The sequence below is a fragment of the Vanessa atalanta genome, chromosome 1 (genome assembly GCF_905147765.1).
Source record: "Vanessa atalanta chromosome 1, ilVanAtal1.2, whole genome shotgun sequence".
Taxonomy (NCBI): Eukaryota; Metazoa; Arthropoda; class Insecta; order Lepidoptera; family Nymphalidae; genus Vanessa; species Vanessa atalanta.
In genome coordinates, this window is record NC_061871.1 from 8100874 (window position 1) to 8127849 (window position 26976).

The window sequence follows — 26976 nt, forward strand, 5'->3', positions numbered from 1 at the left end:
TTTATTATATTCATTTAGAAGATAGTTTAATTATTACATCTTTCTTATTTTAACAATTTAATTGGTTTAAAGATAATAGGTACATAAAAGATTTTGTACATACAGATATTAATATAAAGGTTCGATAAATCAAATGAAAAAAAAAAATCATATGATAAATAATTAACAAATGATTAAGTAATCATATAATATTTAATACCAAAATATAAAATTATGCATATAATTGACATTTTAGCAGTCGAGAATTCGAGATCGAGAAGCTGACATTTGTCAAACCAATAACCATGAAATCTAGAAATATTCTAGACAAAATTTCGTGAACTACAATGTTTTTTATTTCGAAAAATTTATTGATTTTTATAGATTTCTCATCCTCTTTCAAATGTTATATAATATATATTTGCATTTATACATAATTCAATATAGAATAAAGTGTATAAATAAAATAACGATGAGGGCTTGTATAAATTTCTTAAAACATATGTATTATTTATTTAATTTTCTTACTTTTTAAGTATTTTATTTTTAAATTAAAATTCTCAAATCTAAAAAAATATTTATCATGAAGTAGCGGAAGAAAATCATAGTTACAAATTTTTCCAGATATTGAAATATTGAAATATTATAAATATTATATAATTTTAATTTATTTATTTTATTAATTGAACATAATTAATAAAATAAATAAATTTAAATTATATATATAATTATTTTAATAATAAGAAACATGTATACAAAATAATATTGAATGTGTGAATCTGCCTTAAGTATGTTGACGTATATGTTCAAGTATCTGTTCCGCTTAGGTTATCTATTCCAAAGGCGCCATATTTCTTTCTTGTAAGCGCTGGAACTCACCGTGTCACGATGAGGTTAGTTTAACAAATTAAAAAAGATTTTCATTATATATTGCATACAATTTGGTCTTATTTTAATACTTAAATGATTCGGCACTCGTTAAATATATTTTTACATAGGAAATGTGCAAAATTTAGGAAAATGTGATTGTCAACAATTTCACTCTAGGCAGCCATGTGGTCTACAAAAATATTTTTTGATTTGCAGTTCCTTAAAACTACAGAAGAGGCTTGCAGCCTCTGTTATGCGATGCGGTAAAAAGAAGGTGTGGTTGGATCCCAACGAGATCAATGAAATCGCTAACACCAACTCCCGTAAGTAGTTCTGGTGATATATTAAAATGATACGGTACGATAATGTTCGTACTTGTTAAATGTTTGGCATCTGAGCTTTTATATGTGTTGAAATGGATGCACATAAGTTACACATTTTAAATTTAATTTTATTCGAAACATTTTTAAGTGATCATTCAAATATCTACAATTTTCTGTACAACAGCTATAATATGGTCAACTAAGTTCTCAACAGTGAATCAATTGTAACTGTAAAATATAAAATGTAGTATAAATTCATTATTTTTATAAGTAAAATAAACATGTTAAACAGTAACATATTGTAATCACAATATAAAAAAAATAGGGGTGGATATTTGTTTTTAATTTTATACTTCAATAAAATAGAACTTTAAATTCTACTTAGCATTTGAGGTATTAAGTTTATTTGAAAAAATTTAAGCTGAAATTATAACTTACAAGCATTGAAATAAAATATTTCAGGACAGAACATCCGTAAGATGATAAAGGATGGTCTCGTCATCAAGAAGCCCGTTGCTGTACATTCACGTGCTCGTGTCCGCAAGAACACTGAGGCGAGAAGAAAAGGTCGTCACTGTGGCTTTGGTAAAAGAAGAGGTACAGCCAATGCACGTATGCCTCAAAAAGTGAGTATATTGGACAACATCACATACATTACTCTGATCCCAATGTAAGTAGCTAAAGCACTTGTGTTATGGAAATCAGAAGTAACGACGGTACCACAAACACCCAGACCCAAGACAACATAGAAAACTAATGATTTTTTCTACATCGACTCGGCCGGGAATCGAACCCGGGTCCTCGGAGTGGCGTACCCATGAAAACCAGTGTACACACTACTCGACCACGGAGGTCGTCGTAATATTATAATCGTCGTAATAGCATATATTTCTTATAAAATTTAATTCAGCTATATTTAAGCCGAAAATAATTTATTGATACTTTTTTTTGTATCTGTTTATTTGAAACTGCTTCTATAACACATATTACTATTCATCATGTTATTTTTTATTTTATACGTCTATTGAATATTACATACTGTTTGTTTTTTTATACAAACAGTTTTACTATAAAACTTAAATAAATATAGGAATTAATTTTTTATTTATGTAGAAACATTATTTAAATATGATCAAATAGTCAATAGTAGAGTTATAGTTAAATATTTTCTAGGAACTATGGGTACAAAGGCAAAGGGTACTTCGTAAGCTGCTCCTCAAGTACAGAACAGCAAAGAAAATTGACAGACATCTTTACCATGCTTTGTACATGAAGGCGAAGGGTAATGTGTTCAAGAACAAGCGTGTGCTTATGGAGTACATCCACAGGAAGAAGGCTGAAAAGGCTAGGACTAAGATGTTAAGGTATATAATATTTCAAAGAAATTGCTTCTATTTCTTACTAGAATCAACATAATCCAAGTAATACTCACTAGTATTATTTTTTTTTTTATATGAGACATTTGTAGACCTATTTCAAATATTTAAAATTATATTTTCTTATTAATTTGAATGTTTGCTTGTAAAACATTTAAACAATTTTTAAATATTAGTGCTTTAAATAGTAATATGATGGAATCAACAAGTGAAATTGCACCTGTTTGATTTGTGTTTTATTTTTATTATGCTTATAATGTAAAAAGACTACAAAAGTTTATGGTTCTTGATTGTTACAGCGACCAGGCCGAGGCTCGTCGTAACAGAGTGAAGGAAGCTCGCAAGCGCCGCGAGGAGCGCATCGCCGCCAAGAAGGAGGAGCTGCTGCAGACCTTCGCGAGAGAGGACGAGGCCGCCGTCACAGCCAAGAAGTGAACTTTATAGTTTAAATATTATAAAAAATGATCCAATAAATGCTATTGGGTCCAGCTCTGTGTTTTAATGTTATCCCATTTGCTTGAAATCTAAGGTTTTCTATAAGCTTTGTAAGCCGACCTGACTGAGCCGTACCTACCTAAATGGGATTGCACTAAGCAATCTCAATCAAATATAAAATAAATAAATTCCAGAATTCATTTATTTTATATTTGAGATATGGAGTTTCTAATGCCATGTATTGGCTGGGATAATTGCATGCCATATTTGATTTCTTAATAAAGTTAGAAGTTCCTGCTCCAACCTCGGGCCGTAGCACGATGCAAGGTGTTGAATTTTTCAAATAAGACTGGTAGTTCTAGAGATAAGATCATACCAAAAAAATTAACATTCTAATCAGCTTTATTATATGTATATAGAAATTACAAGATGTGTGCACTCTATATGATTGGAGAAAAAGTTCATTCAATATAAAAGTACGATTAATATTTCGATAGAGACGATGGTATTACTACCTCGAACGCTGCCTTCGTAGGATATTACACACCATACATATTAACCCCTGACGTGGGACGTCTCGCAATCACTCGCGATGTTAATTCGCGGTGCTACGAGCAGAAGCGCTTCCGGAGTAGATGTGGACGTTTCCGGAGCTTGAGAACTTTACTTTACACTATTAGGGAAACAAACAGTATAAGCTACCACATTTTTTGCTGACTTGAAACCACGAATATTAACTAATTGTTAACGGTTTTCTAGAAAAGACTCAATCCATCTTAATAAACCATGAATTCCTATTATGCTTAATTTTTTTTAATATGTAATATCCTGTGGTTTATGACCGACTGTGTTGATCATCTGATCATAATCACTTGACAACGCAGCTAACATGTCAGGCATATTTAACTTCAAATTTCACACGTTGCCGACTATGTTCCCTGTTGTGTTATGCACACTCGCTTAATTTAGTAGGTGAAAGTGCCTAAAAGGCTTGTTCGTTCTTTTGTCTTCTCCAAGACTTATACAATTTCTTTGCAGCGTCAACTCAACAATGTTGGGAACTCTTTCAAACCCATTTCACCGTCAAAACTCTATCAACGACTCGTTGGTCAGCTCGGGCAGACGCATGCAAAAGTTTACACGAGTCGTGAAATGAAATCCATACAGCGCTAGTCACCATCGAAAATGACACAAGAGAACCGAACCGTTATAATATGTGAAGAAAGAGGTATAGATTTGAAACTGGAACGTTTTGAACCGTGGCTGTTTTTTGGGGATGTTTACTAAGTCGCATTAACGCCACAAGTAAAAAACTTGTGTGTGGAAAGTGTGGAAATTGACACTATCATTGTCATGGAACTGATCGAAAGAGTGCAGTCAGTTTGTAGAAATGGTTACGAACTGAAGGTCTTTTTACCATTAACCCAAACGTTTACCTCTGCGTATGTGTGTGTGTATACCCGCCAGTAGCTTTAGAGGAGAAAGATAGTATTCTTGTTTGCGCAGAGTTAAAACTATTTTTGCATAACAATGTCGCCGCAGAGGTTAAACGATCTTGCTTTGCTTAACATAGAAGCTGTTTTCTTAAGCAAATTGGATTGCGAAGATTTAATTAATGATTTTGCTGCGCTTAAGTGCAGACTAGTTTTGTAATAAACTAAAACATTTATTTTAATAAAAATAAAACTTAAAACCATGTTAAATGTTTTATTTAAATGTCCAATCATTCCTGAAACCTCGGAAAATATTATAAACTAGCTTTATAAGCTAGATTTTAGTTAAATAATTTTCAGAATCACATAAAAGTGTAAATAAAATAAATTCATGAATTATGTTTCTAGTTTATAATGATGGGTGGTGAGAAAGGGGCGGCACATGGCCTGCGGCCTAGAGCGGCTAGAACTACGCCACTGAAAATATTAGTAACACGGCGACAGTTGGTAGGATTTATTTATTATTTTTATATGTAAAAAATACGTGTGGCACTCGGGGACTGCCGCGGCAAAGCTATTGCATAGCATTTTATCAAGTTTGCAATTTTATTTTATTTTTAAATTTTATTTATGCAGTATTTTTTTTCTTTGATATTAATTCAAGTTACACTTTTTGAGCGTAGTGACCGATAGTGGTGATAGTGGATAATGGAAACATTTTTTCTTTTATATGAGAAGTTAATGTTTATTACGAACACAAACACCGTGCCGAAGTCTGCCGAACTGAAACCACGTTAGACGATGCATGGCATTCAACGCCGCACTGTTGTGTCGGTCAGAGTGAGGGGTGTTAGGTTTATTTCGTTAAGGAATTTCTTGATTCGGTCGCCGCGCTCAAAGCCCGCGATAAAAGCTCTACAATAGCTTAAAAATATCATAATATATATTACTTACTAAAATTTAGATTTTTGTTTGACTACAATTTATTTTGTTTTTTTATTGGGTGACATGATTTAGGATTGGTGGTTATTGACTTCGATAAGTTGAGTTTCTACGTTATTTTGTTCTTGGCACACAATAATTTTACATATTCATAATTAACATGCCTCGAAAAAATCTCTCTGTTGTTATAGAAAAACACCTAAAATAATTAAACTAACTCGATCACAAGAATCTGAAGAAGATAATGAGGCGAGAGTTGCTGCAATTCAAGAGCAGATAATTATGTACCAGAGAAACCTCGGCTCAGGGTGTATTATGACTGAATTTTCAGTGTTTTGGAATGAAACCCGTCAGAGTGAGGTAAATTTATAATAAGCTGAGAGAGAAAGACTAAGTTAAATGTCAGTCAAATTTAGAGTATATCCAATTCGATTAAATGCTAATCGACTTGGACATACTCTAAATAGAAGATTATTAGGTTCATCAGAAGATTCTGAAGGTGAGGCAGAAACTATCATTCTTCCATGGGCTATCGAGAAATGAAGCTTTTTGTATTTGTTTAAGATTCTGATCGATTTAGAATTTAGACCGTACAGAGATAGATACAGAAACAGCAACTATAATATAGGATGAATGCACTATGAAGCAGTAGATAGAATCAAAACAAAACGACTAACCCCCATGGGTTTGTTGAGTTTTTAGGATCCTGAGCGTTTCTGGCCTGCCAGTTCATTAGATTAATTTGTAATTCACCGTATCTCCTTAGAAATTTAAGCCCACCAAAGCTATGTAACCATACCAGATTAAAAGTAATAATTTTGCAACGTGGTAGAAGCAGAGATTTTAGCAGGTTGTGGCGTAGGTGATTCTGTATTTCTAACCCGGATACCTCTCATCAAAAAAAAATTTTCATTTACGTTTAAGCGAGTCCAGTTTCCAGTGCGCACGGTCAGTTTTTTGTGGCTCTGTCGCGTGTTAGCAATTTCAACAAGTCTATGCTTTAATCTCCGACGGCACTACGTGTAACATTATGTATATAGGAATATTACTATTGTGATAATAGTTGTTATTGTAACTCTTTTCTATTTTCTTATACATTTTGTAGTTAGACAAATACATTATAACTTTTACTAGCAAGATTAAATTATACATTTAAAACGTTCGCTTGTCATTCCCGCTTTAACCTCCGTAACTTTTAAATTGCTGAGATCCATTTTTATAGAACATGGCAAAGAATACTACAGAAAAAGACATTGATTAAAAAGAAAATAGTAGCCTGTCCATCCATTCAGGAACTACAGCATCGTAAATGTGTCAATTATGTAATACCCCTATTTTTGGTGTTTGGGAGTGGTGAGTTTGGGAGTGGCGGGCACTCTTTAGTTAATATACCTAACAGAATGTTTTGGCCACCTACTAGGTAGGAATAAAGAAAACGTTATATTTTCACTTTGATGTTATATTGATTCTCCTTTTATAATAAGTGTCTTCATCGGAATTATTTTTCTTAAGTTATAGGAAACAAGAGTAGATAATTAATTAATTAACATATACGGTAAACCAATTAATTATTTTGTGCTTACCAGTACGCCACACTGCTATTGATGAAGATATCATTAAAACCACTGTCCATTACGTACGTTTTAACTTGTTCGAAGTGTACGCTAATTCAAACGTCTAGTCAGTAACTGGCGTCATCTCGCAGCGAATAGACCTGATTTTAATGTTGTGTGTTGACAGTGTTGCTTAATATTTATATAAATAATGAAAAAAGTAAACCAGGACCTGTTAAATGAAAGAAGAAAATGTACTTTCGATATAGGAGAATTGACAACGCTTATTGATGGAGGACCGGAGAAAACAAGAGATAGAAAAGAAAAAGGTATGTCAAAAATAGAGAGCCACTTAAGTACCTTAATTATATGAAAATGAATAAATACTTTTTAATATTTTCCATCTCATGAGATCGATTTAATTTGGCCAGTATTTTGTGTAAATTTTGTTTACATTTTAATATGAATGGTGCCGGAGATATCGGACGTGACAAATTTATTTTCGAATTCGGAGTGTTTACTGACCCAGAATATAAATCATTATCGTTCGAAAGTTTATGAGTTTCCCCGTAATGAGAGTGTGTGAGTGTGTGGGTATACCTACAAGTACTCAGCTTGTGAGAGAAAATTATGCCTCAAAATTAGATTCTCAATATAAATATTTTATTGTATCGTATTTATAAATGGGCTTGTTAGTTATTATGCATAACTTGTATATATTTTTGATAACGGTTCTTATAAATTTTTAAAACCGGTTGCAATCAATATCAACAATATCGTGCAATTTCAAGCAGATTGAAGAAATATATTTGATAGGTGTGTTTCATCGCATTTACGTTTAAATTACAAGAAAGCACCGTATTTGTGTTTTTTTTTTTAGTAAATATAATATACTGAAGTTGTAAAAACTTGTTCGTTAAACGAAATTGGCTAGGCGATAGTAGGTTTTTCTTTAGCTTTTAGCTATGACTATTACTTATATTAAAAACTTGATAACAAAATAACAATAAATAAATGTATGTTTATAGAGCCACCTATTAAGTTTTTTTGTGAGTTCTAATCGATTTGATTATTCTTAACTGTCGCTATATATTTAAATGATAATTCAAACATGATTAAAAGTGCATTTTTTTTTATTTAGGACAAAAAGTTGATACAATTCCATTGTTATAATAGTCAAACAAGATGAGAGTGGACTTTTTAATTGACATATTATAAGTAACATAGGTATAACCGAGAAGTTATGTGGAAGCCGGCTATCATGGTTTGGGCAAGTTATGCGGAGGAATGAGGGCTATGTTGTGAGGAAGGTCTTCAGCATGAACGTGGATGGATAATGAGGAAGGGGACCGCCAAAGAAACGATGGATGGATTGTGTGAAAGACGATATAGCTAGAAACAATGTTACTTGTGAGATGACACCAGACAAGTATGGAAGAAGAAGACATGCTGCGCCGATCTCAAATAAAAATGGGATAAATGCAGGAGGATGATGATGATGATATAAGTAACATATTCAAACGATTGGTATTTTAGTCGGATCAAATTATATGCCGAATACTGGAAATAGAATGGTTTCGTGGCCCTTCCTTATATCTTTCAAAGTACAAATTTCAATATTAAAGCGATGTTTTAACCTCGGGTCAGGTTATTGAAATGTTACTGGATTTCTTCACAATATATACTTAATAAAACTGTATCATTTAATATTGTATATTGGTTTACTATAAATAAATTCTTCGTAGCTGCTCGGAGTTCGAAAGTAGGTAGTTGGTAGTTACGCCCTTGTGCTTCGTAGAAGATGTAAAGCCTGAGCTTGCGCCTGAACTTTTTCCAATCAAAAATCATTGACATTGAAACTGGTATATTCTTAAAGATTAACTTGGGGCAACCTTTATTCTTATTTATTTATATATTACAAACAAATAAAATACTAGTTTTTATGATAAGCAAATGTTTTTTGCTTGTTATTTATGCATAACATGTAAATAAGATACATTGTAGTGTCGATCAAAGTTTCTTGAGGTTACATATAATGAATATTTTGTATTGTCCCTGTAATATAATGAAATAATTATATTATGAAAGTAAATAATAATATTATGAAAGTAATTATTTAAAGTTTCCGGCCTATTTTTTTGTATATTCCATGACAGCTCTATCAATTGTAAGGTAGTTGGTTTTGATGAATCGGTTTTAATTCATGGAAATATAAAAGAAAATGATGTTGTTTGCACCATTTGGCATATTTTTTTACAAAAAAGAGTATAAACGTATCTGCAAGTATAACTTATATTTTATAAATATATAAGATCTACCATATCAATTCCATTTTTTTTTGTCAGTGTCAATGTCTTTACTTTAACTAACTAACTATTTGATTTTCCTGACTTGATTAGCAAAAACCGGGTATTTTTTGTTTCCTTGAGCATCCAACGTCTCATGATGTGGCCTTCGTAAAACTCTATCCGCGAAATACATACATAAATACTTATTTCTAATACTAAGCAGTTTAATTTGTTTATTTTTCATTTTTACTGTTTGTGACTTAAGAAATATTAAAGTTATTAATGATTAGCAAAAACCGGGTATTTTTTGTTTTCTTGAGCATCCAACGTCTCATGATGTGGCCTTCGTAAAACTCTATCCGCGAAATACATACATAAATACTTATTACTAATACTAAGCAGTTTAATTTGTTTATTTTTCATTTTTACTGTTTGTGACTTAAGAAATATTAAAGTTATTAACTTTTAAGCGTGTGCTTATGTTTTGTTTTTGTTACAATAACGTATTATTTATTATTAACTACTTGTATTTTGTGTTTATTCGATAATCTATACCAATATTATTATATTGGTATAGATTAGACAAAGTAACTTTGTCTGACTGTCTGTCTGTTGCTCTTTCACGACCAAAATGACTGAACTGAATTTAATGAAATTTGGTATGAGGCTAGCTTTAATTACAAGGACGGACATAGGCTACTTTTCAGGCATAATATCTGCCAACTTACTCTTAAAACGCTACTTTAAACAATACATTTAAAGTAACTGTGCAATAAATTGATGTTATTAATAATAACAAACTCTTGGTGTATATTACTTACGTTTTCTTTCAGAGGAAATAATGCTAAGTAAAACATTCGATCGTGTGCCAGAAGAATATTTAAGCCACAAAGAGAAATTTGAAAACGCTATAAAACAATCTGTCATAATTTTTTCGTTGGTGCGTCGTTTGCAGAAGGAGGGTAAAACAACTATATCTAATTACAGGTAAAACTATTTTCTAGATTGTTGAGACTAATATATTCCTTTGAAAATATTGATTAAAAGCGGATTATGTCTGACCTACTGTATTTGAGTTTTCTTGTATGTTGTGATAAACATGACAAGACAAGGGCACAATAGAGATAAATATTAGTAACTGAAAAGTTACCATTAATTTTTAAGGGATGTTATATCAAATCTCCTTCGATCGACAACGCTGCGTGATGGATCACCACTGGGGCTTCACTACATTATGTTCATGCCGGCGATCATCAATCAGGCGAATGACGAGCAGCAAGCCCAGTGGCTCGAACGAGCATGGAATTGTAACATAATTGGTAGTTATGCTCAAGTATGTAGTGTTTAAATAACCGTTACGTATTCTACGCATATAATAAAACTGTAGGATTGTGTCCAAGTATACATACATAGCTATATATATATATATAAACAGGTTTCCTGGCTGTCGGCTATTTTATTGATCTTAAATCTTTAAATCTTTACAATAAATCTCGATTGTAAATTGTAATCATTTGCTTAAATAACATAGATTAAAGTTGTTTTGTTTCGGTAAATGAAACTTTAACACTGTATTTTAACTCGTTTCCCCTCACGATGATGAGGTAGAGACAATTAGTGCCACCGGCAAAAAACAGTTCGAGATAAATCAGAACTGCATAAAAAGTAGTAAATTATTATATATGTTAATAGAAATAATGTTTAACTTCATCCTTATGTATGCCTTTCGATCCATCGTCCGATTGAATTGAAAAGTGCAATTTTCAGTAATTCAACGTACTTATGTAATTTTTGGTACCGATAGTGTGAATATATTCATCAACGAACAATTGGAAGTGTGAAGATCGGATAATTTTACTTATCTGACATAGCGTATTACAAATATGTGCTAAATTATGAATATACTTTGTAGTATTTTGGTCAATAATTATAATTTTGTTTCGTTGACAGACTGAATTGGGTCATGGAACATTTATTCGTGGATTGGAGACTACTGCCACATATGATGCTAGTACCAAGGAGTTTGTCCTTCACAGTCCCACACTCACCTCCTACAAGTGGTGGCCCGGTGGATGTGAGCAAACAAAACCTATATATTATATTAAATAATCTGTACATTTATATGCATAAATTTAGTTAATTATTAAGTTAAATTATAAAAAAAAACGAATTAAAATAACTTAATAGCATTTTTGTAGTAATTGTCTATAAATAACTCTATTGTTTCAGTGGGTCAGGCAGCCAATTATTGTATTGTGGTAGCACAGTTGTATACAAATGGGAAATGTTATGGTGTCCATTCATTCGTTGTTCAAGTAAGGGACGAAGAAACCCATGAACCTCTGCCTGGAATTAAAGTGGGGGACATTGGAGTCAAGTTTGCACTTAATTCTGTGAACAATGGCTTCTTAGGATTTGACAACTTTAGGATACCCAGGAATCAAATGTTAATGAAACATGCACAAGTTTTAGAGGTAAGAATGAAGCGTTTGTTCATAAATAGTTATTGTTATTGTAAGCCTGGATGACAATCAAACATTACGTAATAATTATAATCATTTTTCGTTTAAATTTCCATTACACAATTATTGATTTTATGAACCGACGATTCACAATTAAATATGTATTATAAGGCTGTATTTTTAAATTTTAGGATGGCACTTACGTGAAATCTCGTAACAGCAAATTAAATTATGGCGCTATGGTATTTGTGAGAGTGGTGATTGTTTTTGATATGGTAAACTATTTAAGTAAAGCTTCGATTATAGCGGTTCGATATTCCGCTGTTCGCAGACAATCACAGAGGAAATCTGGGTATAAGTTCTTTTCTTTTTTATATTTATAATTTTAACAAACATTCGTAAAAAATATATATTATAAAACACTATACTATCGTCTCTTTGATGTTTTTTGTCTTAAAGTTTTTATTTCGAGAAGACTGGTATGGAAAATAAGGATTGCTTTAAAGGTTTCCTAAAAAAAAATTTTGCATGTTCATATTAAACGGAAAAATAGTTAAGTAATATTAATATAATATTTCGTAGAATTTTCTTTAAGCAGATATTTATAGAATTTTTGCAATAATAAATGTCATATTTATAGTGAACCAGAAAGTCAGATTCTTGACTACTTGACGCAACAAAACAAGCTATTCATTGCAATAGCTGCCAGTCATGCATTGCGGATATCTGCTAACAAATTATGGGACACATTCAACACAATCAACACGGAACTCCTTGGTGGCAACTTGGATAGGTTGCCTGAGGTGGGATTTGCTATATTTTCTTATTAATTCAGTGGATAAATTGTCAGATGTTTTCTCTTCTCTGCTATACGTGCATTGATACTATAAAATTATACATTTTTTTTTTTAAATGTATTGATACTTCAGTAAAAATTGATTAAACCTTTCACAACGCGTTACATGACGAATATACTACAAAACAAAGAATTGTTACAACACACTCTGAATGATGAATATAACAGTAACTAAACTTAAATATAATATTAATATAACCATGAAAATGGTAAGGGCTACATGAAAAAACTATTGTAGTGATATATTCATTACAGCTGCACGCTTTAGCTTGCTGTTTGAAAGCTGTGAGCACATCGGACACGGCCTCGTTCGTGGAGCGCTGCCGACTCGCTTGCGGCGGCCACGGGTACATGCTGTCGTCCAACCTGCCGCTCACCTACGGCTTGGTCACCGCCGCCTGCACCTACGAGGGCGAGAATACTGTACTATTATTACAGACCGCTAGGTAATTCACCTATATGTCCCGTACTTATATTCAGAACTTCAGTCACTTATATCGTCTAAGCAAAATTATCTTTTTAAGAATAAGCTTTAGAAAAATCTGCAAATGGCAAATAGTATGTACTAACTACGTATCAATGTAATGGATATATCTTATTTTAAGGTGCATAAGAAGTTTTTGGAAGCCGAATTGAGCCTTCTACGATTTTTAACCTTAAAATCGTAATATATCCAAAAGATTTATTCAATCTTCAAATATCTTATCTTATATCAAACGTCTAATGTGATTTCAGATTTTTAGCAAAAACTTGGCAACAAGTGGCCAGTGGTGAAAGTAAATTAACGCCAACAGTGGAATATTTAAAAACCGCCAGCAGTAAAAATATACCTGAAAAGTGGGTTAATAGCGTTGAAAACATCGTCAATGCATTCCAAATCATTTCTGTAAGGTAATTTTTTCATGTTTTTTCTTTCATTCAAATAAAGAATAATAAATACCACTAACGGATATAGAGCTTTGACATCAAGAGAGAGAGCATTATTTATGGAAACACCTCTATAGGTTTAACATCTTTATTTTTTGAATCTTTTCACTTTTATTTTGATCTCTTTTGACTTCAGAAAGATATCTTCCTGCATGGAAAATATGCAAAGAAGAGTATCATCGGGCTCGTCATTTGAGGATGCTTGGAATATGTCTTCAATTCAGTTAACATCTTCGGCTGAGGTAATCATTAGATCCACTTCTTTTTTTAAGATTTTTTTTTTCTATTATAGTATTGTATTTCAATGATTTTTTTCTTGCCCATATTTTGAATTATTCCGAGAATTTTAATAAGACAATTCATGGCAATGATATTCTAATAAAACATCATTGATTCATAGTAATAATTATGATGAAGCGCAGATATTTTCACAGTTTTCTCGTCTCAATCTCTCCATAATAAATTATCGTAATTAAACAATAAACGATTTATTGAATTGAATTAATTTTGATGACAAATTTGCAATTGTTTGACATTTATTGTAATTGTAATAAGATAAACATGTTAAGCAAAACTGAAACATATTAATATCATCATCATCTCTGGTAAAATTATTTTTATTTTTCTATTTCAGGCACATTGTCGAGTAATAATATTAATGTCTTTTTACGAAGAAATGCAAACCTGTGCTAAAAATGTGTCTCCGGAATTGAGGATAGTCCTGAATCAATTGATGGAGTTATATAGCGTTTATTGGGCTTTGGAGAAACTAAGCGACTTGATGCAGGTAATTTTAATCTGGCGCGCATTGTGCGTTTGAAAATCATTCATTTCATTAATGAATACTTATTATATATTTATGATATCGGATTATAATTTGTGCTTGAAATATGTAATTCGAAAAAAGAGTTAAATGAGGCCGCTGATCCCGAGGTCGTGGGTTCCAATTTCGGGTTCGCCCGATAAAAAGTTATTGGGTTTAATATTGATAAATTCTCAGTAACAGCTTAAAGTCTGGAAGTTGGATGTGTAGCTCCTGCGCCTGAATCCTTTACGATCGTGTCGGATTTTCCGTCACAGCGGATTATGAGAGTGTTTTGTTGTGTTTTGTTTTGTTTGCACACACATCTGTGCACTATAATATGTCCCTCCTTTTTAAGAGACTCACCGAGGGATAAAGGTATATAAGATCATATCAGCGAGGCGCCACAACGCACTTTTTGCTTTTTGCACTCAATGCACCCTGGCTTAAAACGGGTCTAAAGACATTTAGCCAGTAGTCATTATAAACATTGAAACATTGCTCAGCGAGTGTTTTTTATACAAACAAGGGAATGGATATTCAATAAGGTTTTTAAATTTAATTTAAATATATAATTTTTCAGTATACATTGGTAACATCAGAAGACGTTGAAAGCTTGCAAGCGTGGTACGAGGATACACTTAGGAAGTTGCGACCGAATGCCGTCGGATTGGTCGATGCATTTGACATAAGGGATGAGGTGAGTTTCAGCGTCTTAATTAATTATAGAATATCAAATTTAGCTCGTTCCTTATTTGGAATTACTAATTTTAACAAGAGCTATTTGTGAAATTTGTAACAAAATATTCTCAATTATTGTATTAATTTATTTTTATTAAAGAGACATAATATAATATTAATAATGATACCAGTATTTGGCTGGTTTTTGTTAGGTGTAAGTTTTTATTCTATGACAAATTTTATTCCGAACCGAAACTTAAATGTCATGCTTCTACGTATAGCCTATTCCAATAGACGTAGGAAATACTATAAACAAACCTTAGATTTACGTATTTCATGCGATTTTCTAATAACTCAGCTATATTGTGCATTATTAAGAGTTAATGATAAATATATATTTATTTATAATACAATACTATTACATTTAACTACTTATTTCGACTTTAATTTTACTTCCAAAATTCCAATAACATTTTCGTCGACGTGCAAAACGCCATTTTTTCGCATATCTATAGTGAATATCTCTTGATCAACCAATTGAACCTCGTCAATTTGGTGTCAGATGTTAACAATAATTGGCTTTTTTCCTGTTATGGTTGGAACAGAGTATAGATTAAGATTTTCGACTTGACATTGAAGTTTCAAGTATTTTCACATGAAGATATAATAATACAATAAATATTTTCTAGGTATTACAATCAACGCTCGGTTCATACGACGGTCGTGTGTACGAGAGATTAATGGAAGAAGCCCTCAAGAGTCCACTAAATGCCGAGACGGTGAATTATACTTTTCACAAGTATCTTAAGCCCTTTATGCAGGGAAAATTGTAAAATATTAATATATGTAAATAAGGCGATGGAAGTTGTAAAAAAATATTTAAATGGAATATATTTTTGTATTTTATTAAACGAAATAAACAGTTTAAAAACAAAATTTTTATTTTCTGACATTTATTTACTACTGATTTATGTCCACAATTAAAAAAAAAATATTTATTAAGAACTTTGATAATCGTTTACCTAGTCGTGATTTAATATAATCCGTTCACGACTTTTAAATTTGCCTCCAAAAGAGTTTGCTTAACAGAATTTATTTAATCTATGGTAAGTGTTTTTGGTACAAAATATTTATTTGATTTTTTTTATTTTTATTACTAATTTATTTTAAACAAGTGATTTGTATAGACTTTAATTTAATTCTCTTTAATATCTCAAATTAATGTCGATATATCATCGAATCTGGTCTAATATTTTGCAGACTAACACATAGATGTCGCCACATAAGATTAACACACATACACTAAATATAGCAGGCCAGAATTAATGATAAACGATTAGTGTGACAAAACTACCGTTTACTTAAAGACTCAAAGTATCTTTCTAAAGAAGATAACAGCACACACATTTAGTTTAGTTAATTTTAAATTTATTTAAAGGTATAAAGTGACTAGTGACCTCTACATGTGAAAGTGACTATAATAATATTAATGTCAATACAATTTAAATAATAATATCACCCAACGTAAGTACATATATTTCTTTAGATATATATATATATATATATATATATTGTGTATTTGAGTGTGTGGTTTAGGTTTTACCCGGTAGGTGGCGCTGCGGTCGGGATAATATATATGTTTTAATTTAGAAACAAGTTTGTCACACTCGTTCATATAGCGAAATTTTGTATATACATATATTCTATATATAATTAAGTAATTTAAGTGATAGATTAAAAAGGTCAATGGACTTTATCAGTTTATGGCACTATGACATACAAACGTTGTTATTTTCGCTTATAAATTGATATCAAAATAAATAAGAATAAATAAATAAAAACCAACAACAAAATTGAAAGTTCATAACAAACAAATATTAAAAACTACATTGTTAATGATTTGATTCCGCCCAGTGTCCGTATCGACGTGGCGTTAAACATACAATTAACTTGTTATGGAGTCATACATACATACATACATATTTATAGTTATACATTTAGTAACTTATAGTCGAGATTTTCACTGTGTGTTTGTTTGTTTATGTGATTTTTTTTGCCACGCTTTTTATTATATCAAGACATGATTTTAAATCTAATTACAAATACCGCTAAATTTCAACAATTTGTATGTACATAAGTAAAATTGCTAAAACTGATCGATTTACTAATTAAAGATAACACAAAACAAAAGAAAACACGCTTTTTATAAGAGTTATGCATGTATATGTTTACAATATTACAATGTTTAAAGCGCACGCCAAAAGACAAAATTAAATCGAATAAAAAAAAGAAGTATTTGGTTATTCTGAAGGTTAAGATGAAGGTGAGTGTGACCGATAAGCATATACATGAAATCATTTTCTATATCAAAGTCCACCTTTTTATTTTAGTATTTTAAGTGATAATGTGATACGTTAGTAATTAAGTAATATAATAATCATTAATTTCACGTTATAATCAATTATTACATCTTTTAAATCGTAGGTAGATAAATAATCTTTTTGTAAATAATTAATGGCAATGTTTAAAAAAAATATAATTATTTTTATTTAATTATACTTATTAAGTTTATTTTGGTACAGAAATATTTAAGATAAAGATTGTGCGAAAGTTACCGATGCAGTATATCCATTACATTACATTAACAGCCTGCAAATTTCCCACTGCTGGGCTAAGGCCTCCTCTCCCTTTGAGAAGAAGGTTTGGAGCATATTCCACCACGCTGCTATAATGCGGGTTGGTGGAATACACATGTGGCAAAATTTCGTTGAAATTAGACACATGCAGGTTTCCTCACGATGTTTTCCTTCACCGCCGAGCATGAGATGAATTGTAAACACAAATTAAGCACATGACAATTCAGTGGTCCTTGCCTGGGTTTGAACCCGAAACCATCGGTTAAGATGCACGCGTTCTAACCACTGGGCCATCTCCGCTCTTAATATCCACCAAATATATATCTCAAATAAATCTTGCACATTTTCCGAGGGGCATGTTATTAATACTTAAACTATTTTTACTAAAATATATTTGAGAAAATATCAAAATATATCTGCTTGATTTTAATAATTAGTCCATTCTGTGTAAAGTATAAGTACAAAATATATTTGACCAGATATCCGCGTCTAATGACAAATCTAATTGCACGTCAAAATAATGCACACTAATTTATTAAATTCAGATGAGCTATTTAATGTATCAAGGAAAGCTATTAAATAAAATGACCATTTGTTATTTTGATGAAACTTATTTCTATGATGTCCTTTAGCTTACCTTTTTGGCATCATTGGCACTTTAAGAAATATAAGCCATCCATTACATTGTCAATGTGCCACCGATCTTTGGCTAACAAGTACTTTATTCCTGTAACTATAGGCTGACACTGATTGATTCAAGATTTAAACTGAATCGCAACAATACAAGTATTGCCGTTTGACAGTAAAATTTGTAAAACCTTCATTAGTAGAACAAAAGCCTACCCACACGGGGCACGTGCCCAGGGCCCCCATCCTGTGAGGGCCCCGAAGAACCAACAATTTGCTTCACACGTTTATGCTCCCGTTGACTGCTATTCATTATATTTTCGAAATTGTCATATTTGTAAGAAATAACTAACGTATTTATCAAAAGGCTAGTGACGATATGAAAAGTAGAAAGCTATAGAGTTCTCTTCATGAGAAAAATATACCTATATACTATAGCCATAAGATTGTACAACCAATCAGATTCCTACAAATTTACGAAAATTACCGCACCGTTTATTTAAAACTATACTTAAGGCCTGGCTATAAGCAAATTATTTATACATGGTAGTAGATATCTACCAAAGGGGCCCCAAATTCATGGGTACACAAGGGTCCCAGCATAACTTGAGACGGCTCTGATTTGAATAGTATCGCTAATAATAATAAACAAAATGCACTTTATGAACTCTCATTACAATTATTTAAAGAATTAATTACGATTAATTTTATGATAATATAATACAAGTATTTTAATTATGAGGATGACAGTAAAATATATTGTTAAAAGATATTTTGTACTAGCGCAGTTCACACGTGCTACACCATGTCTGCTAATATCAACAAGGATTTGGTGCGGGAAAGAGAAAAGTGTAACTTTGATATACAAGAACTGATTCACATAATTGATGGGTCGAAGGAGAAGACATTGATGAGAAAGAAAGTGGGTAAGGATTAATTAAATAATATATAGTTTTTTGGCTTCTATTTGTGGCGAGAGATCACATATTATTTCGCCAATGTCACGTGCGATTAAATAATTCCTATTAAGGTATGGGTTTAGTGATGAAGATAAAGGTCTTTTTGGTATTGGTAACTTTGAGTGAGCTTTGCAGTACAATAACTACATACCTTCTTAAAGTAGTAACCCTGTAAGTGTGTATATGTATGCTATATTAATCATATGTTTTTTATTTTAAATGGCATCATAAAATGTGATCATTTTGTCATATATCATCATTCATTGGTTTTCTAATAGAATAAATAAATATAATGTGAGATCTTCCGATAATGGTTTTGTAAGGTTTTTCGCAGAGCTTAATAAATGACGTATTATAATATATATATATTAGGGTGTCCCTTCAATAGTAGTGCAGCCTTAGCAATCCATTTCATTTGTTTTTTATTTAATTAAAATTTTAAAATATTTGTATTGATGACTTTTACATCGCTAGGCGGCTTGGAAACCATTGCGCTATTGACGCTTCGAAATGTGTATTCGCTTCGATATACACATATCGATATTCAATAATCGATATGTTCCTCGATATCTTCGTAGATTATTAACCAGTTTTGATATTTTTAATTCAATTGAAGAAAATTTGAAGGATAATATGTATGAAATTAATGTTATTTTAATATTTACAATAGCAATTTGTGAGTTCCAAAGTTGGTGTCCATAAATATATTTGTATTTTTTGCGGTCAAAGTACTGACACTGAATGATAATGCACTTATATTGCTGTAATAATTGTATAATATATTTAACGTTAAGGCAAATGCAACATGCATGTATTTTAAACTAAAAATAATTGAATTTTATTATGTACATTTGTAAGTTTAAATTAAATGTTATGTTAAATAATTTAACATAACCTTTAGTGAACTTTTTCTTGCATATTCCGTTTATTTATAAAATATGCGTGTGTCATTGTTGTTGTGTGGTTTTGCCTCGTAGAATAATGATTTTTTATTTAACGTGATCTTATAATCGTTAATGTCAACGTGGTGTTAGGAAGGCTGGTTCCTTTTTAGCCCAGAGGATCGTACTGCGATTCGACGGGGAAATGCTGCTAGTATTCTTGCCAACATTCCACGATGTTACTTCTACCAGGGGGCCAATTCTACTAACATATATCGGATATGATACGTTCTCGATGTAACTTTAACTAATCTTCATAAAAATAATCTTCAGTTGAAACGTAATTGAGGATAATTACATATTTATATCGGGTATGATTTAATTCCGAATACATCCAATTCAACTTCAATCGAACCGCAACTGGATCGTGTTAGTAGAATAGGAAAACAGCTTAATGACAACGATTATGCTTCGATTCGATTGCGAAGCTATTATCTGTTACCTTACTTTTATAGTGCGATAGGGCAAATCAGGCCTTGGATGAACAACGTTACGTGTTCTGAAACATAAGAACGTTACTCCATCAATGGTTTTGGGTTGCTACCGAATATTTGTTGACAGAACAGGAATGTTTACGGACTCGACTCGACTTGAAACCGGAATTGCGGGAATTGCTATCAACAAAAGAAGTTGCCTCCCCAAGGCCTGTCATAATGTCATTATTTAGTCTTAAAAATCCAAAATTTAATATAGTCCATTTTTCATAAATTTAAATCGTATAAAAACTTATAGTTGAATATAATAATTTTCTTTTAGTTACTAGCCAAGTCCATACTTGATGATTCTATTTTTAAAAAAGTAAACGTTTTACGAAGAACAACAACAACAACAACAACTAACACGTTTTTAGTATTTAAGAAAATATTTAAAATATGCTTCAATTTAAAAAGCAGTGCTTTTGATTCGGTTTCCAGTAATTTTATGAAACTCATTGTATTATCTTTTCAACCAAATTAGATTTTTACTTACTTTGTAATAATACTAAACTTGCAGAAGATTTGGTTCTAAGCATAGAAGACTTAAAAGATGAGATACCTGAAGATTATCTCAGTCATAAAGAAAAATTTGAGAACGCCGTTCGAAAGGGCTGTAAATTGTTCGAGGTGTACCTTCAACTCATTGACAATAATCTTCAAAAAGCAGATCGTTCGTGAGTACACTAAAATATGTAACCAAACTTAAAATTTTTGATTCAATTTTAATTTAAAATATCTTCTCTTTTATTTTCAGACCTTCAAATATTTATCGGATCCACGAAGGTGTTTTAAAACAAGTCAATCCGTTTCTCTTACATTTTGGTTTATTTATACCGACGATCGTGAATCAAGCGAACAGTGAACAACAAGCTAAATGGTTAAAGAAAGGTTCAAAGATGATAGGCACTTATTCTCAGGTTAGTTCTAAGTTTCCTGAAACCTATTAAAGAGATCATGAACGTGAATCAACACTCGTTTTATATTTTTACATTTGACTATAAGTTATTTTCATATTACTAGTTACGTGTGAAACTTTGTATTCTTTTTTTAAATTTACAATGGTAGGTTAAGTGTGCCTTGGCATTGTAATAAATATTAACCGACAAATCAATGCAGCATCAACCTTGGGAACTTAGGTGTTATGTCCGTTGTGCCTGTAATTACACTCATTCTCCAAACCGGAACACAAAAATACTAAGTATTCCTGTGTCGCGATATAATATTTGATGAGTGAGTGGTACAAAGCCACCACTACACCACCAAGTAAAGACTACTGCACCCAACCTTGTTCGCATTCGCTTATTTCTCGTAGTTATTTTATTTCAGACAACTCAAATATACTTAAAATCCAAATTTTACGAGTAACTATTGAGTTCCTTTGTGTTGTCGATAGACTTTTATCATTTGGTAGATATTTATCTTTTTTGTATAGACTGAGCTCGGTCACGGCACTTTTCTAAGAGGATTGGAAACAACTGCTACTTTTGATCCTGAAACAGATGAGTTTATACTAAATAGTCCAACATTAACTTCATACAAATTTTGGCCTGGTGGATGTGAGTATGTTAAATAATAATTGATTTTTTTTAAACATTGAAATCCTCAGTGTATTATTCTTATGCAAATAACTATTTCAATTAAATTATAATTAAAGAAAAGATTAAATATATATAGAAGCGCAAATTATATTATAAAATTAACAAAAATATATTATTATTATAATAACTTTATAAATATTTTTGTATATTTTATATTGTTCGACTTTAAATAACTAAATAGTAGATTTTAGCAGTTAATAGAGTTTAGTCGGTAATTATTATCTTACCTTTCTTCTAGTGGGCCATATATCTAATGCTTCTATCGTAATGGCTCAACTCCACATAAATGGAAAGTCTCATGGCATTCACCTTTTCCTTACACAAATTAGAGACTTTGAAACACATGAACCTTTACCTGGAATTAAAGTTGGAGAAATTGGACCTAAATTGGGCTTTAACACTGCTAATAATGGTTTTCTTGGATTCAATAACTATAGAATACCAAGGACAAATATGCTTATGAAGAATGCACAAGTTTTACGAGTAAGTATTAGATTTAAATAATGAGTTTCAAGCTGGAAGTTTATTTTTTTTTATAAATCATTAATTCCATTAAATCGCTTTTAGGACGGAACCTACATAAAATCCAAGAACGATAAGCTGACATACGGTTCTATGTTGCTCATACGAGTGCACATATTAACGGACGTGGCTTACGAGTTGGCCAGAGCTGTAACGATAGGTGTCCGGTACTCAGCTGTGAGACATCAGTCCGCCTTGAAGGAGGGGTAAGAATGTAAACTAGCATTATTTATATTATACAATCGAGATAAGTTTCTATGTATCTAGTTTTTGTGAACGTTGGCTTTAGATATTATTTTAGAATGTAGTATCCCTTAGCCATAGATATTTGAAAATTAGAGAAAATTTCACTAATGACATTCTTATTATGCGGAACGTGCGTAGAAATGTAATGTTTAATATTAGATTGATAAAATAAGGATATTATCCATAGTGAACCGGAATCTCAAGTACTGGATTATGTGACTCAGCAACATAAGCTGTTTATATCGATAGCTTCGAGTCATGCCTTCAGAGTATTGGGTCAATGGATGTGGAAAACTTACACAAAGGTCATGGCTGAAATCGGGGATGGAAACATGGACCAACTGCCGGAGGCAAGTCTATTTGTAATTTGTCACAGTAGATAGCTCGAAGGCACTAGAAGATACGAACTCGGCTTTCGGTATTTTTCCTCTGTTGCTAACGTTTCCAACCAGGCCGTGATAGCACTTGATTAAGGATTCCTAATTATAACATAAAGTTGTGGTCCAGTTGCACGCATTGTCGTGCTGCCTGAAGGCGGTGAGCAGTTACGACGGCGTGCAGTGCGTGGAGCGCTGTCGCCTCGCGTGCGGCGGACACGGCTACCTGCTTTCGTCCAACCTGCCCGGAGTGTACGGAATCGTGGCTGCGAGCGTCACCTACGAGGGCGAATACACGGTTCTGCTGCTTCAGACGGCCAGGTCAGCTATTTAGATATTTGATATTAAGTAACGAGAATAGTAGAGTTTTCCGATAAAGACCCTGGGTACAATCCTATAACATATATTACCCATTACAAAAAATACACTTAATTAACCTTATAAATACATTCTTAATTTGTTTTCTATTAATTTCAGATATCTAGTAAAGGCATGGAATGGTGCAATTAATGGTAAAACGTTACCATCGAGTATAGCTTTCTTATCAGATAATTTCAATCAAAAATCTAGCTCGTGGGACAATTTGCCGGAAGCTATTATTGAAGGATTCAAAGCTGTTGTCGCAGGGTAAGGACTAGTTAAAAACATAATGTAAATTATTTAATTATGTTAATTAAACATATGTTATATTATTCTTTATTGTGGAATGATTTTGGGGCTAAATAATTCAGTGAAATAAAAAAAATGGTATCGATTACAAAAATGTTTACTTTATTTCCTCCGTGTTCATTGATATCTAATCCTTGCAGAACACGTGAGACGGTTTAGGAAGCATTTAAGTCATTGGTCCAAAGCTTGAACCTCTCCGGTTGTGTTGGAAGTCAAACTTAGGGGTCTCTTTTTCTTACCATATATCGGTAAATGTACTACATTTGCCGATATTCTTTCTTTGTTGCATAATGGAAGCTTCGCAGACATTGCGGCCATAAAGTTGCACTTAAAATCGATAGGGTCGAAAGTATAGGTACTAACGTACAATTTAAAAATAAAATGTTTTCAGAAAAATTAAGACAGCTTTCGACTCAATTCAATCTCACGTAAACAAGGGTCGAGACTTCGAAGATGCCTGGAATTTGAGTTCAGTTCAACTAACTGCTGCTAGTGAGGTGAGTGATTCTTATTGTTCTTTCTTTTACAAAAAATCATAATTGAAATAAAACTATTTTTAACGGATTTAATCGCGTATATTAATTATTTTAACATCCCGACGTTTCGAGCACTTTGCAGTCTGCCCGTGACCACGAACACTGAAAAAGTGCTCGAAACGTCGGGATGTTAAAATAATTAATATACGCGATTAAATCCGTTAAAAACTAGTTTTATTTCAATGTGTAATAATCGCGAAAATCTAAGACAACAAAAAATCATAAGTTTATTTCAATACTAAATATTTCGTTATTTTTTGTAATTTTTTTTTTTGCGCAATACGGTTTTTCTAAGGATCGGTTGAAAACAACTGTTGTTAATACTTGATTATGTATTTAAAAAAAAAAACGCTTTTACTCGTATATAATATCACCCATTACGTCTTTAAAGAACTTGCTTTAATTGCTTCATATTTTTATTTTAGATTTGTGAGATATAAAAATGGTGTTCCACTAGGATTAATTATAGGTACTTTTGAATTCCTGATATTAATGACTGATCATCCTATCGTTGGCATCGTGTAATGACATAGGCTGATGAACTATTAATATTATTACTAACAGTATTTAAAATGGGATAATGTCTTGTTCACGAGACTCTCGTGAATTCGTAGATAATGTCGAAATATCGAGCTCCAACAAATAAAAATAAAAAACATGGTAAATACCCCGTTTTAAATACTGTTAGTAATAAAAATAACCATGTTAATTTAAAAATATTAATATTATTATCAGAAAATGGACTAAATAATTTTTATTTCGCAGGCGTACGCGCGTTTTCTTATATGTGATGTATTTTGGTCGGAAACTAAGAAAATGACAAATGTGTCTAAAAATGTGGCAGTCGTGCTACTACAGTTAGCTGAATTGTATTTGGTATATTGGGCCTTGGAAAAAAGTGGCGATCTTTTAATGGTAATCATGTAATTATATATAAACAAATGTAGATATGTTACTACTACATCGGTATGAGTGTTACAACTATTCTGAGAATAGATTCTAAGCAATTACTTTGAATCTTATCTTAAACCTTTGTTAGTAGATAGTTTTTGTGAATGTATCTTTCCCAACTGCACTAGCCGTCGTCGCGTTTGGACTCTACTACCACTTACCATCAGGTGGAGCAGAGTCATTTGCCCTCCCGGGCAATAAAAAAAAAAAAAAAAGTTAATTTACATATTTATCTTTAGTGTTCGAGTTTTTTGTTTCATCAAATCATTTAATATTATAAGAAATGTTTATCCTAAACACAATTTTTATACGTGAGTTATTTCAGTATTCGACGATATCGAAGAAAAATATAGACAATATTCAAAGTCGATATGAAGAACTGCTCGGTCTTATTAGACCGAATGCCGTTGGACTTGTCGACGCCTTCGACATCAGGGACGAGGTACCATTCGAAGCATCTCTTTCAATTATATCATTTAATTAAGGACCGTTTGAAACAGTAGACAACAAATTCATTTTTGCGTGTGTCCGATTTTGTGCTGCAGATCATATGTAAAATTTTATCAGATGGTTTTGCTAGCAGTTTTAGAAGTCTTAATTCGCTGAACAAAAATTGAAGATGAAATATGCAAATACGCAATGCAAACCCGACCTCACTCACTTCTCTGAGAATTCTTCGTATAACGTTATCCACATCACACTTAAATTATCGACGGAAGATTAATTATTATTAATATGTTATATAAGACGTTTAATACCATTGATGGAGATTTATTTAATATACTAATCGAATTATCATTTAAAAAAAAAATTATACGCAACAATAATTGTTTTATGTCTAAACAGATCCTCTGTTCGACCCTTGGATCGTACGACGGTCGCGTATACGAGAGATTGATGGAAGAAGCCGCGAAGAGTCCGCTCAATAAAGACAAAGTTAACGACACTTTCCATAAATATATAAAACCTTTAATGATAAAACATAAATTGTAAACATATTCGGTTTTTATCGATAATAAAGTAATTTATATTGATTTGTAAATTGTAAAATAGTAGCTTTTTTACCTTTTTAATGGGCATTCCGTACTACGTTTACGTGAGCACTGTCACTGGTCAAACTTTGTCAGTATGTCAACCTCCTTGCAAATATTTGTGTAACTAACTTGGTGATATTTAAGAAGAATAGATGTTGGTCAAGCAAAAAATTATGTGATTGTTATTGTTTTTTTATTTAGTTATTTTATATTGTAGCTCTTTATTTTTACCATTGACTTTTTTTAAATTATACAATCTACGTATATCAAATAAAAATATTTTTATTTTGCTTTTACCTGCAATTATTCTATATTTTCAGGAAGTTTCAACTATGTAAATATACAAAATATTCACCTTCTCAGTTCTCACACTAGTTAGGTAACACATAAACATAAATCAAAATGTTGCTAACCGTGAGCCGAAATGGCCCAGTGGTTAGAACGCGTGCATCTCAACCGATGATTTCGGGCTCAAAC

The 26976-nt window shown here is 31.8% G+C and overlaps 3 protein-coding genes across 4 annotated transcripts; all 3 read left to right on the forward strand.

Annotated features, from left to right (window-relative positions):
- Positions 1–784: 784 nt before the first annotated feature.
- Positions 785–3036, forward strand: LOC125064528 (60S ribosomal protein L19). The gene is made up of 5 exons (XM_047671628.1): positions 785–872; positions 1066–1172; positions 1635–1798; positions 2346–2536; positions 2848–3036. The coding sequence occupies exons 1-5, from the start codon at positions 868–870 to the stop codon at positions 2981–2983; spliced, it is 603 nt and encodes a 200-aa protein (XP_047527584.1). The 5' UTR covers positions 785–867; the 3' UTR covers positions 2984–3036.
- A 4038-nt stretch (positions 3037–7074) lies between these two features.
- LOC125064519 (probable peroxisomal acyl-coenzyme A oxidase 1) lies at positions 7075–15811 on the forward strand. Its single transcript, XM_047671616.1, has 13 exons — positions 7075–7240; positions 10033–10186; positions 10364–10532; positions 11150–11273; positions 11429–11673; positions 11853–12013; positions 12302–12464; positions 12773–12963; positions 13253–13408; positions 13581–13686; positions 14079–14231; positions 14830–14946; positions 15617–15811. The coding sequence occupies exons 1-13, from the start codon at positions 7123–7125 to the stop codon at positions 15758–15760; spliced, it is 2001 nt and encodes a 666-aa protein (XP_047527572.1). The 5' UTR covers positions 7075–7122; the 3' UTR covers positions 15761–15811.
- A 442-nt stretch (positions 15812–16253) lies between these two features.
- LOC125072213 (probable peroxisomal acyl-coenzyme A oxidase 1) lies at positions 16254–26737 on the forward strand. Of its 2 annotated transcripts, none has more exons than XM_047682862.1 (14): positions 16254–16451; positions 18974–19116; positions 21084–21240; positions 21321–21483; positions 21999–22122; positions 22403–22647; positions 22732–22892; positions 23120–23282; positions 23440–23630; positions 23787–23936; positions 24370–24475; positions 25280–25429; positions 25791–25907; positions 26312–26737. In XM_047682862.1, exons 2-14 carry the CDS (start codon positions 18996–18998, stop codon positions 26456–26458), a joined length of 1995 nt encoding a protein of 664 aa, XP_047538818.1. In that variant the 5' UTR covers positions 16254–16451; positions 18974–18995; the 3' UTR covers positions 26459–26737. The 2 variants fall into 2 exon arrangements, with proteins under 2 accessions (XP_047538818.1, XP_047538731.1); XM_047682775.1 differs by having other exon boundaries at positions 18979–19116.
- The last annotated feature ends 239 nt before the right edge of the window (positions 26738–26976 follow it).

Excerpts from the sequence above, each read along its gene's own strand:
- LOC125064528 (XM_047671628.1), top strand. Across the intron at positions 1,173-1,634 it reads AATCGCTAACACCAACTCCC|GACAGAACATCCGTAAGATG; the intron begins GTAAGTAGTTCT and ends AAAATATTTCAG. Across the intron at positions 1,799-2,345 it reads ATGCACGTATGCCTCAAAAA|GAACTATGGGTACAAAGGCA; the intron begins GTGAGTATATTG and ends AATATTTTCTAG.
- LOC125064519 (XM_047671616.1), top strand. The coding sequence starts at position 7,123 with ATGAAAAAAGTAAACCAGGACCTGTTAAATGAAAGAAGAAAATGTACT. Across the intron at positions 11,674-11,852 it reads AACATGCACAAGTTTTAGAG|GATGGCACTTACGTGAAATC; the intron begins GTAAGAATGAAG and ends TTTAAATTTTAG. Across the intron at positions 12,964-13,252 it reads CTATTATTACAGACCGCTAG|ATTTTTAGCAAAAACTTGGC; the intron begins GTAATTCACCTA and ends ATGTGATTTCAG.
- LOC125072213 (XM_047682862.1), top strand. The coding sequence starts at position 18,996 with ATGTCTGCTAATATCAACAAGGATTTGGTGCGGGAAAGAGAAAAGTGT. Across the intron at positions 22,893-23,119 it reads CAGTCCGCCTTGAAGGAGGG|TGAACCGGAATCTCAAGTAC; the intron begins GTAAGAATGTAA and ends TATTATCCATAG. Across the intron at positions 23,937-24,369 it reads TTCAAAGCTGTTGTCGCAGG|AAAAATTAAGACAGCTTTCG; the intron begins GTAAGGACTAGT and ends AAATGTTTTCAG.